The following is a 16,269-nucleotide window of genomic DNA, read 5'->3' on the forward strand; positions in this document are numbered from 1 at the left end:
GTGCAATCTCGGTAATGAACCTTTAAGAAAAAAAAAGTATGTATCGTCATCGGAATGCTGCAGAAACTGTAAGTATTTCTAGTCACTTCTCTTTTGCAGCTAACAGCTTGCGTAGATCTGCCTTGAAATTTCCCAACCCGAACTTGTTGTCGCTCCTAGCCCGGAGGGTTTCCGTGGAAAAACAGCTGGTGGCGTTCCCTTTCGATTTATCCGATGCACATGAACCAAAAAAAGTGGAGCATTGCACTTCGCCAATGGACTATTTGCTGATTAAGTATCTCGCAAAGCACCGGGTGCATCGGAGCCAGACTCCCGTCCATCTCTTATTCTCTTTGTCTCCGTCCAAGCCGATGGATAATGAGCACTCATGCAGTCATTTTACCCAACGCAGCAAGGTGCAATTAGCCAGGGAGTCCTTTTATAATGATCGTCTTTCAGGTAATGAGAAAATAGCCTTAAAAGCATCAAGCTCTCATTTGCTCAGTTGATGTTTGTCAAAGAGAACTGTCGATAGATAGGCGACCTAAACTTCGTGCGCCGTTCCGAGTTGCGCCGATAACCTTAAGAGCCTTCACGCTCAGCAGCCGCCGTGTAAATGAGTTCACTTGACTGGGCCACGGTTGGTCGCTTTTGTTCTTCCATGCGGGGAGCTCCATAAGTCAATCCCATCCACTCCTCGGTACGACCAGGTTGCACTTATCGCATTATCAGCGGCTTGTTTCATCAAAGCGCCCCGGTTAAGTTTGCGTGTCCCAGATTTGACGGCTAACGCACGAGCCGAGTTGTCGGAAAAAACAAAAGAGAAGCGCAACCCGTCACCCTTTTTTCTCCATAAATCCTTGGCTGGCGAGAATCCGCATCAATCTGGGCTGTGATAATTGTACGAGCATCAGTAGTTACCCTAAAACAGAAACTGAACAATGTAAGTGACTTTGAAAATACCACATTACAGTGGTGCCGACATACGAGCATTTCGAGATACGAGACAAATTTCGAGCAAATAATTATCTCTCTCTATCTAGTCCCCTCTTTCTCTCCCCCTTCGAAATCCATATAATTTTAGTACTACTAAACACATTGTAGTAATATTAAACCACTAGTTATTTGTTACTTTGTTAATAGATGGCAAATTAGAAGAAATAAAACATTTTTTCCAATCCAATATCCTGTTTTTGGTGTTTTTTCAGAGGGTTGGAACGAATTAATTTGTTTTTAGTTCATTTCAATGGGAAACGTTTGTTCGAGTTACGAGTATATCGACATACGAGCTCAGTCCCGGAACGAATTAAGATCGTATCTCGAAGTACCACTGTATTTACAAATTTAAGGGATACAATAGTAATTTGGTAATTTGAATGTTTTGCAAGTAGAGACGCATTTTACATGTCAATGCTCTAATCCGTTCCTAGGTCCCCAATACTATCAACGAGACCCCATAAAAATGAGGCAGATTTCTGACCCTGGCAACAAATAATGGCTGAAATGTGATTGGTTAAATGCTTCAATATGAAAACACACATCTGGAAGCAGTGCAACCAGGGGGAAAAGCAATGAAAGGAAGCTAACAGACAATTTGGAATTATTTCATAAGTATTGATGGACAAAATATAATATATGATTCAGATGTTTCGTAGGCCAGCAGAGAAGGCCTTGAAGGCCCTGACGGCCCGCCACTGCCCAAAACAATGATTCCCCTTTATACCTTTCTTTAAAATATTTTCACAATAGCTTGCTGCATTCTGTGACTGTTTGAATCTCCATTTTTTCTTATTTTTTGTCACAATCTGAATATGTTTTGTTTTCATTTTTTTTATTTCTGCAAATTACATTCCCAGGCAAACAATGAGAAGACATTTACTGGCAGGCATTCTGTGAGCGTCACACATTATTAGAGTTGATATTTATTTCTACATGCTAAACACGGCTATTAAAATGAAATACAGCAAACGTGCTTCTGCGTGTGTGAGAATCTGCCAAGCAAGGACTAAAGCAATTTTGAGCATGATTACTGGAGTGACGCCCACGTGGCACAACAGACAACTTCCACTTTCCCCTCCCATCCATTCTCGCCTGTCTCATTAGCCTTCATGCATTTCTAGAGCCATTCATTGTTTATGTAGAGTCATTTCTGCTCCATACAAGTGTTTCCAATTTGTCACCACATCTTGTTGACATAATGTTGTCGCACTGTCACTGCTTTCTATTACCATATGAATGCCATTTTAACGCATTCCGACCTCCTAGATTGCTTGCGGTTTGGCTGGAATCTGGCACAAATGGCTCCCTGTGCCAGATGTCTAAATGAGATCTTCCTCGCCAATTCTAAGGCAATAGTTGTCCCTCCAAATATTCTATTTTGGTAAAAAATGAAAATAAAAAACTCTACGTGCTTGATTTTTTGGACTATATGTCACAATGAATAGGCAAAAAGTATAAAAGTTGCATTTTTTATCTTAGCAGAAACCAAGAAGTAACATTAAATTAATAATAGTATAATGGAGAAGAAAAGGCTAAATTGGTATTTGTTAACGTAACAGTTTTTTTTCCAGATAACTACAGTGGTACCTCGACGTACGATCGTAATCCGTTCCGAGACTGAGATCGTATGTCGAGCTTTTCGTAACTCGAGCGAACGTTTCACATTGAAATGAATTGAAAACATATTAATTCGTTCCAACCCTCTGAAAAAACACCAAAAACAGGATATTGGATTGGAAAAAATGTATTATTTCTTCTAATTCGCCATATATTGACAAAGGAATAAATAACGAGTGGTTTAATAGTAATAAAATGTGTTTAATAGATGTAAAATTAGACGCATTTCGCAGAGGGGAGAGACAACGACACACACGGAGGCGGAAGAGGGGCTGTTCGGGGGGACTTTATCCATGGCAACGCACTCGTAACTGAACAAACAAATTTAAATTAACTTGGATAAATATATACAGACACTCAAACATACGTTTAATGTAACTTTACACAAAACTGAATTCTAGTTTTGTCTTAATCTTTTGTTACCTTTGTTTTCCGGGTTAGCGGTTTGCCACGCCTCCACCCTCACGTTCGCTATCGATGGACTGTTTGGTGTTGTATTGCCTTCAAAATATTCCCAAAATGATGCACACAAATGGCCTCATTAGGATAACGCACGACCACTTGCCAATGAGAAGTAGTCTTGAATGAGCGATCACAGGAGCTAACAGGCTAAGGAATAACAGCCTACCCACGTATTGATTGTGGGTAATGAAGTTTTATTCTGAGAAAGGGCACCATTGCCTATGGGTGTTGTATGCACGAGTATACTTCATTACCCAGAAAGCCCTCTTTTTGCCTGGCATGCGCGTTGTGCGTTTGCTGGTCGAAACTTGTCTGAATAAATCGTTCAGTCCTCGTAGATATAGTAGTTATACATGAAAGAGATGCGGCAAAAAAAGACAGTGCGCTACAATGATAAACAGCCTCTCATGTCATGGCCACCTGGCTTGGTCGCATCTCGAAATTTTAATCGTATCGCGAGCGAATTATTCGATCGAAATTTTCATTGTATGACGAGCATGTTGTATCACAAGGTACCACTGTATAGGCTAATAAAAACATAACAGGTCAGAGAGTGTGAAAAAATATTCTTTAAGTACTTGAATTTTAATCGCCAGACGTAAATACCATATTTTCTCGGATATTAGCCGCCTCCGCGTATAAGCCATACTCTTAAAGTTGCCTTAAAATCATTAAATTTTACAATTTCTCTCGTATAAGACACCCCCTGATTCACAGTTTTCACCTCCATGTTCATGGTTTTAATAAGGAGTAAAAATGTGTTACTTTGAAGGGAAAATCTTAAGAAAAATCATCGCATGTGGTATTTATGAGATAATAAACGTAGACACATTCTAAAAAGGAAGTCACGTGAGCAGTACAACCAGGAAGTGTGTCCGTAGCGGTCTAGTTTTAAGATGGCGGCGCCCTGAGCGAGCATTGGGAGGCCCAAGTGAGTTTTTTCATGTTTAATGTAAGATACGTTACATTTTTTCTTGAATTTCATTCAAAGACGCCAAAATACATTTTGTTAAGCGTTTTTTATCTGTTTATCTTTTCTCCATTTTGAAATAAATGACCATATCGGCCGCATTGTCTTGCGTAATAGCGCTTTGTGCTAATTTATGCGCATATAAGCCATACCCTCATCATTGGAGCGACAAATCTGACCTATGTGCGAGAAAATACGGTATACATCCTTATTAGCTACAAATATTTTTGAAAGAAATGTTACACAAGTACTTGTCATACGCTAACAAACTAAATAAATAATCGCAACTCAATAACCTTCGTTAAAAAACCAAAAAAAATAGCGAGTGGGGTTCATGCAAAAGATAAGTTTGTTCTATTACGGGTGAACCTTCATTTGCATTAATGACTTAACCCCAGACCTAATTAGCATAGGATGCACTTGATTTATGATAATAGCTTTGGCGTTTGCTTGAACCTATTAGCTTTTATTAAGTCACACTGCTGTATGTCTTTGCACACATTCATGAATGGCGTACATGTTTTTTTGATGAACACGGGCGCGAGAACCGTGGCTACATCAAGTTCTTCATTATGGGATTCCAGGCCAGCCTATTTCCATGCGAGTCCACTCTTAATACGATTAAATTCCCTAAGACTTTAAGATAAATCCATGCATCTACATGACTAATTTCTCAGACATGGAAAAGATATTATTCTCCATACACCCCCCCCCAAAAAAGGTCCGAAAAGTTGACTTATTACTACACAATACTGACTAAGTGGGAAATCTCTTGGACATGGCAGGCCAACATATGCTTGCTTTAATTTGATTTTCCTCTACGCTTCTCGTTAAGTCCTTTACCAATTCTTGTTATGCAGTCAAAAGGGAAATAGGGTAACATTTTCACCATGGGACAAATAAGCTGCATTTTGGTTGTGCTTCTCAACACTGTAACTGCGTATTTGATGCAAAAATGGATTAAAGCTAATCCTTTGGAAAACGTGTTTCTTTCAAAGCATATCCCTTTGTAAGTGTGTGCTACTATAAGCTTTAATCTGTGTATTTGGTATCATCCTTGTCGAGGGAAGGGGTACACAAATGATTATTTTCTTGACCCAAAGATGGCTCACACCTATGATATTTAATCCGATGCTAGTGAGTGCTGTTAGCTAACCTTTTAGCTTAAAAATATTTACCATATTACTCTTAAAGTTGCACTTTAGAATGTGGTAAATTGGACTTAAGTATATATATATAGCTTTTTGTAAATTAAACCAACAAAAAGTGCACTTTTTGGTTGTAATTTGCATAATTGGCTAGTAGGTGTTCAATGATTAAGAACAAAAATGTTAAATTGTGTTAGTGTTTTGCTCATGTTATAAATTAGGGATTTGCTGATCGCATATTTTTCCATGTGACCTAATTTTAAGAATCTGCCAATCAGATGCCCAGAAAATGTAGGAGAAAAAGTACTATATCGAATTCACCCAATTTTGATAGAGCTATTAAAAAATTATAATCATATAAAACGGTGATTTCAACGAAGCAGAAAGAAACACATCCTTTTTTTAGTTGTGCAGCACCAAAATAAGATTGTAAAAAAATGTTTAAATCATATATTTTCCAATAATAAACTTAGTCAGTCAAAGCAATAAATTAAGATATTTTTGTTGTGATTTGTTGGACATTTACTTTTTTTAACTTCAAGATTTGTTTCAATAGTGTCATAAAGAGTGATTGGTGTAGCCTAAACTTTTGCATTATACTCATGGAACATTTTATTACCTTAACTTATTAGCTGCGGTAGCAAAACATTTAAAAAACATATCTTTTTTTGTTTTTTACCTGATTGGGCCCGATTTGTGATCAGGAACATCCCTGTTATAAACAACTCGTTGCTTAAAACTGCCGTTTATTTGAGATTTTTCCTCATTTTTATTATTGCTTAATATCTATTACATTAATGACCATTTCCTCCTCGGGGGGGGCTAAACTTCCCCTATCCCCAGAACCTAGATCCGCCCCTGTTTGAAAATCTTAATGATCTCCACCAACAGCAGAAACATAAATACAACATTTTAAATTGTGGGAGTTAAATTATCAGGAAATTGTGGTTGGATTCAGTATTACCTGTTTTTTTTTTTTTGTTATTTGTCTTTGAATCTCCACTGAAAAAAAAACTCCCAAGTCATTTTCGCACCTGGCACTTCCCTAGCTGTAAATTGCCACTATGCTGCCCTCTGCAGTTCATTCTTAAAGAAAATCATGTCTACAGAATTCCTTATTTTCCATATTTTGCGGTCTAAAACACGTCATTTACGGCTTCGACTTTCATAGCACACTTTGCCATCACTCCAATTTTAAAGGGAAAAAGTCAAGTAAAAAAAAAGTAATTAAGCAATGTCCTCCATCCCTGTGCCGCCCTCTATGGGTCCCCTTTTGAGACGCCCCCTCCTGCAACTTTCTCCCTCCCTCACGCCCCCCCCCTCCTCCGACGAAACCCTTTTAAACTATTGCTTTCCATTCCCTCGCCATGGCAGCCGTGCGGATGGAGGATTTCTGCCTTTGGCGCACCCTCTCCTCTCCTGTTGCCGCACGACGGTAATTGTTCCGTGATTGTTCCGTTTCTGGCGCTTAGGATGCGGCAGGTTTTTTTTGGCGCAAAGCTCCCGACCAACTTCCACTAGTTGCGGCAAGAAAGACGCGGATTTGTGCTGAATTAGACGCCATATGATTGGCGTGAAAGGGGGTTGCTGTTGCTGGTGCTGGGTGGGGGGGGGGGGGGGGGGGGTCGCTTGCTTGCACACCAAGAAGCTGGCTGGTGCGGACGCGGACGAAGAGAGGGGGAGACGCGGAGGAAAGAGGGGGGGGGGGCTGTGGAGGGGGGGGATTCGTGCTTCTTTCTCCCTGAATGAAAGTCACGGCTCCGGTCTCCTCTAAATGTGGGATTACTGGGCTTTCTCTTGTTTTATTTTGCCTTCATTTCACACCAAACGTACCCCGTTTTTCCCCCTTTTTATTCCCAACTTTGATCGCGGTGTTCTTTAAAAAATGACACTGCTAAATTCAGAAGACTGGAGCCAATATCGGCGCGCCAGCTGACTGCTCAAAAGAGACTGAGATGGAGCTTCAGGCAGAGGAGACTTGAATCTTAAGAATTCTCCACGCGGGTGCTGGACTGAAATCCATGTTTGGAGCAAGACAAGAGCCCGAAAAAAGGGCTATGGGCGTGATGTCTATTTTATTTTAATTTTTTTTTTTCCGTGGCTGAGGCGGACGCGTTGGCGTTTTTTTTTTCCTCGGGAATCTGCACGGTAAGTGGATCGGGAGCTATCCGTGGTTCTGGAGCTATCCGTGGTTCTGAAATGGACGTCATATTCAAGTTGATTTCTGGCTTTGCCACGGCAGTTTTACGCATTTACAAATGGTGCGCGTGTACATTGATGTCGTGATTGGTGGGTAATAAAGTCCACGTTTGGAAGGATAGCACGAAAATGCCAAAAACGTTTTGCTGGTGTGTTAGATTTTGGGCATGTGGACTGCGCTAGTGTGTAAGCTTTTGTGTTCTTTTAAGGAGGAGGGGAAGGGGGTGATGTGTGTGTATGTGTGTGTGTATGCTTGTGTGTGTGTGAGAGAGAGAGAGAGAGGGAGAGAGGACGAGAAGAGGGAAACTATCCAGTCTTCTAAAGCAGATGTCATAGATTCCATGCTTTGCAAAAATTATGTAGCTCTTTCATAAAACTGCAGTCGGATCAATTTTCATTAACCAGAAAGCTAGCAACATGGTGGCAGACGTTTCCATCTGTCGGTGTTTTTGTGTTCTTCTTTCTTTTAAACGTGTCACCTCAGCCGATTTATGCATTTATTTTGCTTGCTGTGGAGCAATATACTCCCACCTTTTAAATTCAGGGTTGGGGGGGAGAAGCTGCCCCGCCGATGTCTGGTATGTGGGATGAGTGATAAATCTTTTGGCGACGGGGGGTTAAGATCGTGGTGCTTGTTTGAAAAACAAAAAAATGAAAAAAGACATGCTGTCTATATATATCATTAAAAAAAGACATGTCCGGGTGAATAAATGAGCACAAGTGGTCATTTGGTATGTCGCTTTCAAATCCTGTTCTTCTGCATGCTATGTATTCAACTTTATTAGAAGTGAATAGACATTTCTATAGGATTAGTGTGTTTAAATGGTGCATATGTGGGTGTTGGAAAACCCTTAAAGCCAAAGGACGTCATTCGTCTGCATAGCGAGATCATGTCCGGCCTTCTTTTAATGCGTGTCTTCAAATTTAGCTCATAAAAGGTGAATTGGGGGCAAGTTGAATTGTGCATGTGTAACACGGCACCCGTCCTTTTTTTTTCTCCTTCCCTAGATGACACCTCACACTGAGAGCCAACTTGAGTGAGCTGGGGCGTCAACTCCCAGGAAACATGCATATCTGGGCCCTACGTATAATCCTAGTGATTGCATCATCTCTAAGGCTGATCGAGATGTATGACAATTACGGGGAAATCTGCCGCGACCTATGCACGTGCGAGGAGAAGGAAGGCGTCCTTACCGTCAGCTGCGAGAACCGCGGAATCATCCGATTGACGGAGATCAGCCCGGTTCAGTTCTCGGCGTACCACCTCCTCCTGACGGGGAACCTGCTGAAGAAACTCTCGGTCAACGATTTCCTCAATTACACCGGAGTGAGCATCCTGCACTTGGGGAACAATGACATTTCCGAGATCGAATCCGGGGCCTTCAACGGGCTCCAGGGATTAAAAAGGTTGCATCTGAACAACAACAAAATAGACGCCTTGAAAGAAGACACATTGGCCGGCCTGGAGAGTTTGGAATACCTTCAAATTGATTACAACTACATCAGCAACATCGAGCCCAACGCGCTGAGCCGACTGCACCAGTTGACGGTAATGATCTTGAACGACAACCTGCTCTCTTTCCTGCCCGCCAACATCTTCCGCAACGTGCCCCTCACTCACTTGGACCTGCGGGGGAACCGCTTAAAAATGTTCCCCTACGTCGGCCTCCTGGAGCACATGGAAAAGGTGGTGGAATTACAGCTGGAGGAGAACCCGTGGAACTGCTCGTGCGAGCTGATCGCGCTCAAGGCCTGGCTGGAGAGCATCGCCTACACGGCTCTGGTGGGCGAAGTGGTGTGCGAGACCCCCTTCCGGCTCCACGGGCGAGACCTGGACGAGGTGTCCAAGCAGGAACTGTGCCCAAGGAGGCCTCAGGAGGACTCGGGCAGGCCGGCGCCCCCGAGCGGCACCAACGGATATTACCAGACCACGCCGGCGTCCGTCACGGCCTCGGCCACCTCGTCGGCGGTCTTCCGCTCGTCGTCGCGGCCCACCAAGGGCACGCGGCAATTCAACCGGACCCGGTTAAAGCCCACCTCCCGCCTGCCGGGGGGCAGCCCGTACAACTACGGGCCCATCATCGCTTTCCAGACCAAGTCCCCCGTGCCTTTGGACTGCCCCGCCGCCTGCACGTGCAACCTGCAGATATCGGAAATCGGCCTGAACGTCAATTGCCAAGAGCGAAAGATCGAGAGCATCTCCGACCTGAAGCCCAAGCCGTACAATCCGAAAAAAATGTACCTCACCGGCAATTACATCCCCGTGGTACGCAGATCAGATTTGGTCGACGCCGTTGGATTGGATTTGCTTCACCTTGGAAACAACAGGATAACCGTGATCCATGACAGAGCTTTTGGGGATTTAACCAATCTGCGTAGGCTGTATTTAAATGGTAATCTCATGGACAGACTCACGGGGGAAATGTTTTTCGGTCTGCAGAACTTGCAATATCTGTATTTAGAATACAATAAAATCAAGGAGGTGGACGGGGGCGCCTTCCGCTACCTGACCAATCTCCAGCTGCTCTTTCTGAACAACAACCTCCTGAAAACGCTGCCGGTGGGCATTTTTTCCAGCCTCTCCTTGTCCCGACTCAATCTGCGCAACAACCGTTTCCAAAACCTGCCCGTCAGCGGCGTCCTGGACCAGCTCAAGCTTCTGGTGCAAATCGACCTCTTTGAGAACCCCTGGGACTGCTCCTGCGACCTGGTGGGCATGAAGATATGGCTGGAGCAGCTCAGCGCCGGTACGGTGGTCAACGAGGTAGTGTGCCAGACCCCCAAGCGCCACGCCAAGACCGACCTCCGCTCGGTCTCCTCGGAGCAGCTGTGCCCCGACTACTCGGACGCCGACGCCTCGCCGAGCCCCCCCACCGAGGAGCCCTTGGACGACCGGGCTGTCCTCACCGACGCCCCCCGCAGATTCAACCCGCCCGGCGGCTCCGTGCCCCTCTCCGTGCTAATCCTGAGCCTCCTGCTGGTCTTCATCCTGTCCGTCTTCGTGGCGGCCGGCCTCTTCGTGGTGGTGATGAAGAAGCGCAAAAAATCCCAGAGCGACCGCACCAGCGCCAACGACTCCGACGTGAGCTCCTTCAACTTGCAGTACAGCCTGTACAGCAACCGCTCGGGCCCCAAAGCCAAGGCGCCGGCGGGCCACGTCTACGAGTACATCCCGCACCCCATGGGTCACATGTGCAAAAACCCCATCTACAGGTCCAGGGAGGGCAACGCGGTGGAGGATTACCGGGACCTCCACGAGCTCAAGGTGACCTACAGGAGTACCCCGGACGAGGAGAGGAACCGTAGCGCCTTGAGGAGCCCCGCCTACAGCGTCAGCACCATCGAACCGCGGGACAACCCCTCCCCGGTCCAGGACGCGGACCACTTCTTCCGGGGAATCCTGGAGGCCGCCGACAAGCAGTCCCCTCACCAGTCCGTCCCGCCCCTCCCGGTGGGGCCCGCTTTAGAGTACAAGTACACGGGCCCGGTGTCCTACACCTACAACCCGAATTTTGATGTCAGGCGCCAGTTCTTGCACCCGGACCGGATTAGAGAGACGGTTCTGTACGGAACCTCGCCTAGTACTGTTTACGTGGAGCCCAACAGGAACGAATACTTGGAGTTAAAAGCAAAACTGCAGTCTGAGCCCGATTACCTCGAAGTTCTTGAGAAACAGACCACCTTCAGCCAGTTCTGAGCCGCAACGTCGTTCATGCAAACCAAGCATTTTTTTGTCCCGTTTTAACCCTTCGGGAAACTGTTTCTTGGGTGCCTTGGCACGCGCAGTACTACACGAACAAACAGGAGGGAAAGAGGAAAAATCCCGCGGGGTGTGCCGTACTATTTTCTTTTCATTTTTTTTTTTTTTTTTGTTGCCGAGTGACATTGGAAGAATGGCGGATGAACACGATTGCTAACTAACAATGCAAATTTTATTTTTATATAGCGATGATTACCAATTTGAAGTGTCTAGGTATGCCCAGCTTCAAATTCAGGAATAAAACTACGCGTAGGGTTTATTGTCAGAGGCAGAAAATAGAAAAAAAAATGTTGATACAATCACTCCTGGAAAAACAACAACAACAACAACAACAAAACTGTACAGCAGATGATAAAACTGTGTAGGATTAAATCCCTGCTGTAGTCTGTAAGTAAGTATTTATTGATATAACCTGCCATGTTTCAAGATCAAACTTTTGATTCAACTTCAACATGACCTGTGACATCACCATTTTCTGAAGGAAAAACAACAAAAAAAGGCTTTTGTTTTGTCGTTTCATTTCCTGTAGCTTGGCATTGTAAAGTGGCTTTCTAGTTTTGGAAGGAAATGGCACATCCCAAATATATAAATATATAGATGACTGTGTCAATTGACGGAAAGACGGGAAAAAAAAGTGTCTTTGTATGATTTCAGCACTTTTTTTGCAATGAGAAGTTCACAGGATCTCATATAAATGGAGATTATTTTAAAATGAAGCAGGGGGGGAGGGGTTCATTCTTAATATATAGAGTTATCGGAACAAAAAAAAAACAAGGACTCCTAAGTATGATTTGATTATGTTGTGTAATGATGCTATTTTAGTCTGTGTAACACCTATTTTTATACAAGCATTGGCAGAATCTCTATCCCTAATCAAGTCTATGTTTTTGGATTGCTTTGCACTTCTTGCACTATATTGACCAAACTATGTTGTTGTCATCAAATAAACATGATGTCGGTTCTCATGATATGAGTAGTGCCAAATATGAGAAGATGAGGAGGAGGGGCCTCTAAAAGCCACATATGTATTATGTAAGTGTAGACTCCGAGGTCTATGCTCAGGGGGTCAAAATCAGTTTGCTTCAGGGGCTACGTTCATGCCAACGTGAATCTCATGTGGGCCGGAACGGTTTATTTTTGGCCTAAAAAGTGCAGGTGTTTTAATACCGTATTTTCACGACTATATGGCGCATCATATATTAAAAAGTGTGACAATGATTTTTTTTTTTACAACACCTATCGAACACTCATTCAATTCACAGCCAGTCTCTTCTGGTAAAAAATGAACTGGAGGTCAAGGCTCATTAATGGCAGCCAAGGAGTTAAATAAGTGACCTACGAAGGATTAAACATGTTCGAGAATGCATTTCATGATTAACCTGTCATATGACGCAAGCACTTAATGAGAGATTATACCTTTCTCCATCTTATTCTAAAATAGTGTCAGTAACGAGTGCTATTTCTGTATTCTAAACACACAAATGACACACCATTTTTTAGACGCATATACATTATATATTATATATGAATATCTAACCGCAATAGCGCTGGCTACCGGAAGCAGCCCCAGACTCCTTTTCCGGTTTCCGGTGGCGCAGTGACTACTGGGATATATAGTTCTTGCACGCTACACCCACACGCTAAAAACACATTTTTAAAAAGGCAACGGAAGCAAAACTGAGTTCGGTTGTACTTTATTTAGCCATTTTAAAATGTACTCACGTCATCATTTCATTTTCGTGACTTGGTCGCAAATCAAAAGTGACGGCAAGCCGTGAAAAAAGCCATCCGGTTGCTTGACATACGCCTCACGTAGCCATAATCTCATGTTTACAATTTACTCACGTCATCATCACCCATAAATCCATCAAAGTCCTCATTTTCTGTGTCCGAATTGAACAATTGTCCAAATGAGTCATTGAAAACACTGTTTTATACGTTCGTCCAGGCGGCCACAATCCATTCACAACTAGTAGCTAGCTGGTAGCTAGCGTAACTTTTCCAACGGTGCTTTCCAAGCTTCGTCATGCTGTGTTGATGTCGATGTATACAGGCCACAATCCATTGGGTGTATTGACAAAAGAACTACTACATATCCCAGCAGTCACTGCGCAGTACTTTGTCTACGGGAAAATAGTAGAGTCGGTGTACCCTATCAACTGATTCATTTTATTTTATCATGATAACAATTTTAGTATTGGTCCATATATAAAGCCCACTGGATTATAAGGCGCCCTGTCTATTTTGGAGAAAATTTAAGACTTTTATGTGCGCCTTATAGTCGTGAAAATACGGTACATATATTTGGGTTTATTTTATTTAAGAAAACATGATATGAAAGATGCATGGGTGAATGGGTGTCATTCGTTAAAAGGAAAAAATAAGACCGTTTTGGGTTTTTTCACCCAAAAATTAGCTGAAAAATGGCTGTCAGACCTGAAACAATAACGAATATAACAACAGTTGATAAAAAAATCAATCTTTTAACACAAGACAGACCTTGTCTAACGTCGATGGACTCCGATATCGGCGAATTCACTCAAAGTGTATGAAATGTCTCCAATTATGGTTATTTTGTCAAGCCTCGACTGAAGAGCGTAGCAAATTCTCCACAACGGACATGAGATTATATTTTTTTGTCTCTATTTTTCTAAGTAGCGCAAAAACAAAGAACTGCCTCCAGATTTAGAGTCGGCTGTTTTATCATTTAAATCCTCGAGTAAAAATCCTACGCGTGTTTTTATTTTGTTTTAAATCACCCAAATAGATGACCCACTTAAATTCAATATATAAGAAGCTTTTTTTTCCACAAAATGCGGCATGCAAATGTGATTCACGGCGGTTATTTCTTTGAATGTCACTTGTGGTTTGTTTCGCCACGGTTAGTATTTTTGTGTGAATCGGCCGCCATCTTTTCATGAAAGAAGCCATGAGAGCAGAAGGCACCATTTGGGAGATGAGGAATCCTGGAACTGAGTGTAACTGTGGACATGTCACACAGACGTGAGCAGGGGCAGTGAATCATGGCCAGGATATGTGTGTGTGTGTGTGTGTGTGTGTGTGTGTGTGTGTGTGTGTGTGTGTGTTCAGCACGTATTGGCCTTTGAGATCATTTTGGCTGACAGATTTTGATATGGAAGCGTTTTTGTTTTATGCACATGCATATATTTGTTGCTGTTTACGTGCCAATTTTTTAATTAGGATGGACGCTGTTCAAAATGTGGCATTAGGAAAAGCTTTAAGAAATAGAAATGGGGAGAGAAATCAATGGAGAAAGGAAAGACTTTGACAATTTGTGAGCATGAGGCCGGAAATCGGATTTATGGCTGTTGTGTGATCTGCAAGGTTGCCAGATTGGGCGGGTTCCCGCCCCAATTTGGCTGTTTTTAAAGATTCACGGCGTTGGGTGGGTTGATAAAATTGGGGTAACTTTGGACAAAACTTGGTGGTTTTGGAGGAAGCCATTTTTATGAGTTAAACTTGTTAAATAATAGTTAAACAGCTTAGTTACTGATTATGTATTTACCGCCTCACATTAGCTTTTACATTATTATTATTATTTTTTGTTTTGTTGCTTTTTTTTTTTTAGCTTTTGGTTGGTTGATTTGCTTCTGCTTTTGACGCCAATTTCAATAGAAATATTTTTCCCAGATTGCACTTTGAATTGGCCTTGGTAAAGACTGTCAAAGTTGTTCTTCTGCAGTAATTAGGAATGACAAAGATGTGTCATTTTTGTTTGGAACAAAAATAGTCTTAACATTTTTAAGAACAACATTTCTCATGATGTTTATAGGCCAAACAGATTCCAGTACAATGTGTCCAACACTTTTGACTTAAATCAGTTATGTCCCGATCAGATACTTGGTATTAGCGCCCAATACGACTATTTATAGAGTATCAAAGAGTATCTTATTTGTTCACAAGATCAGTTCTGATCCTATAACGTGTGTTTTCCGTACTATTGTATTTTTCTCCTAATCATACTACGAGGAAAACATGTCCGCAGCGTGGGGCTACATCTCTTTAAAAACCAATCAAAGTACTGTGTAATATTGAAAACAAAGCATTACTTGACTTTAATACACAAACAAAGTGATTCATCCTTTTCCAGTTATAATTTTTTTTACATTTTTCTGGTCTAAAAACATATCTTGAGAAAAATCGTTAGGTTTTTTTTTTTTAATTACTTTAACGGTGTGATTGGACAGGAGACGAGTTTTCAGATCTGGCACCCTGGTGACCTGCCCACGTCTGTAGGGACATTGCAAGTAAATTGCGCAAGTGTCAAGTGCTGCAAGTTAAAATAATGCTTTTAATCAGCCAATGGGCTTTTTAAGGCCTTAACATAAATGGAGGCACAAAAGGCACGTTTTATGATCCCCCTCGATTAATCTCTCAAAAGCTTTGAGCTAGCTTCTACGTTTTGTTATGCTGCTCTCCTATGTCGTCAGTGGTTTTGGATGCTTTAAGAATAAACCCTAAAGAGCGAGACTTTATTATGGATATGAAAAACACATAATCCCCTTGATGAAAAACATAGCCTGTGGTAAAATATGTGAACGTGTTGTTTCCTCATGCAATTTAAGAGGTCTGTAATGCAAAGTGGTTGCGTGATGCAATTCTGGCGAAGGTAGCTCTCAAAAACAGACATTGGAACGCCAGAAAAGTCTCAAAAACCTTTTTTTTCAAAACCACGGCACTTCACATTTTGGCACCAGATACAAAACACGTTGGCTCGGACGCGTCTATTCTCGGCCAATAATTTTTTTGTCAAGCTACCGAACACACCAGATTAATTATATTTTAATTAAAACATTGTTTGACACTTTTGTTTATAGTGAGTGAATCAGACTGAAGCAGCTAAATCAGCTGTCTCCAAACAATAATATCTTATCTGAGACTTGTTGTGGTTTTAAGAAGGCATACAATAAGTGCCCAGTGTTCGGTAGTTTACTTTTTTCTGGCTCCGCGTGAAGGGATTCGGAAGTGCATTAGCAACCCAGTGGAAGATTGTCACAACCAATGCAAGCTATTATTAAGGCTACGTATGTGCTGCAAGCCTTAAAGGTCAATTCTGAATTAGTGGTTGCAACCCATTAATAAAGTAGTAGTTGTTGTTGTTCCACTTCATGTTC

At 42.4% G+C, this 16,269-nt stretch overlaps 1 protein-coding gene across 3 annotated transcripts; it reads left to right on the top strand.

Moving 5' to 3' along the window:
* Positions 1-12,102, top strand: slitrk5 (SLIT and NTRK like family member 5). Of its 3 annotated transcripts, none has more exons than XM_077612947.1 (2): positions 1-68; positions 8,383-12,102. In XM_077612947.1, the coding sequence occupies exon 2, from the start codon at positions 8,441-8,443 to the stop codon at positions 11,069-11,071; it is 2,631 nt and encodes an 876-aa protein (XP_077469073.1). In that variant the 5' UTR covers positions 1-68; positions 8,383-8,440; the 3' UTR covers positions 11,072-12,102. The 3 variants fall into 3 exon arrangements, with proteins under 3 accessions (XP_077469073.1, XP_077469066.1, XP_077469057.1); XM_077612940.1 differs by lacking the exon at positions 1-68 and adding an exon at positions 6,503-6,610; XM_077612931.1 differs by lacking the exon at positions 1-68 and adding an exon at positions 6,911-7,323.
* Positions 12,103-16,269: the final 4,167 nt, after the last annotated feature.

The sequence above is a fragment of the Stigmatopora argus genome, chromosome 1, assembly GCF_051989625.1.
Source record: "Stigmatopora argus isolate UIUO_Sarg chromosome 1, RoL_Sarg_1.0, whole genome shotgun sequence".
Taxonomy (NCBI): domain Eukaryota; kingdom Metazoa; phylum Chordata; class Actinopteri; order Syngnathiformes; family Syngnathidae; genus Stigmatopora; species Stigmatopora argus.

Coding starts and splice junctions, on each gene's coding strand:
- slitrk5 (XM_077612947.1), top strand. CDS start 8,441: ATGCATATCTGGGCCCTACGTATAATCCTAGTGATTGCATCATCTCTA.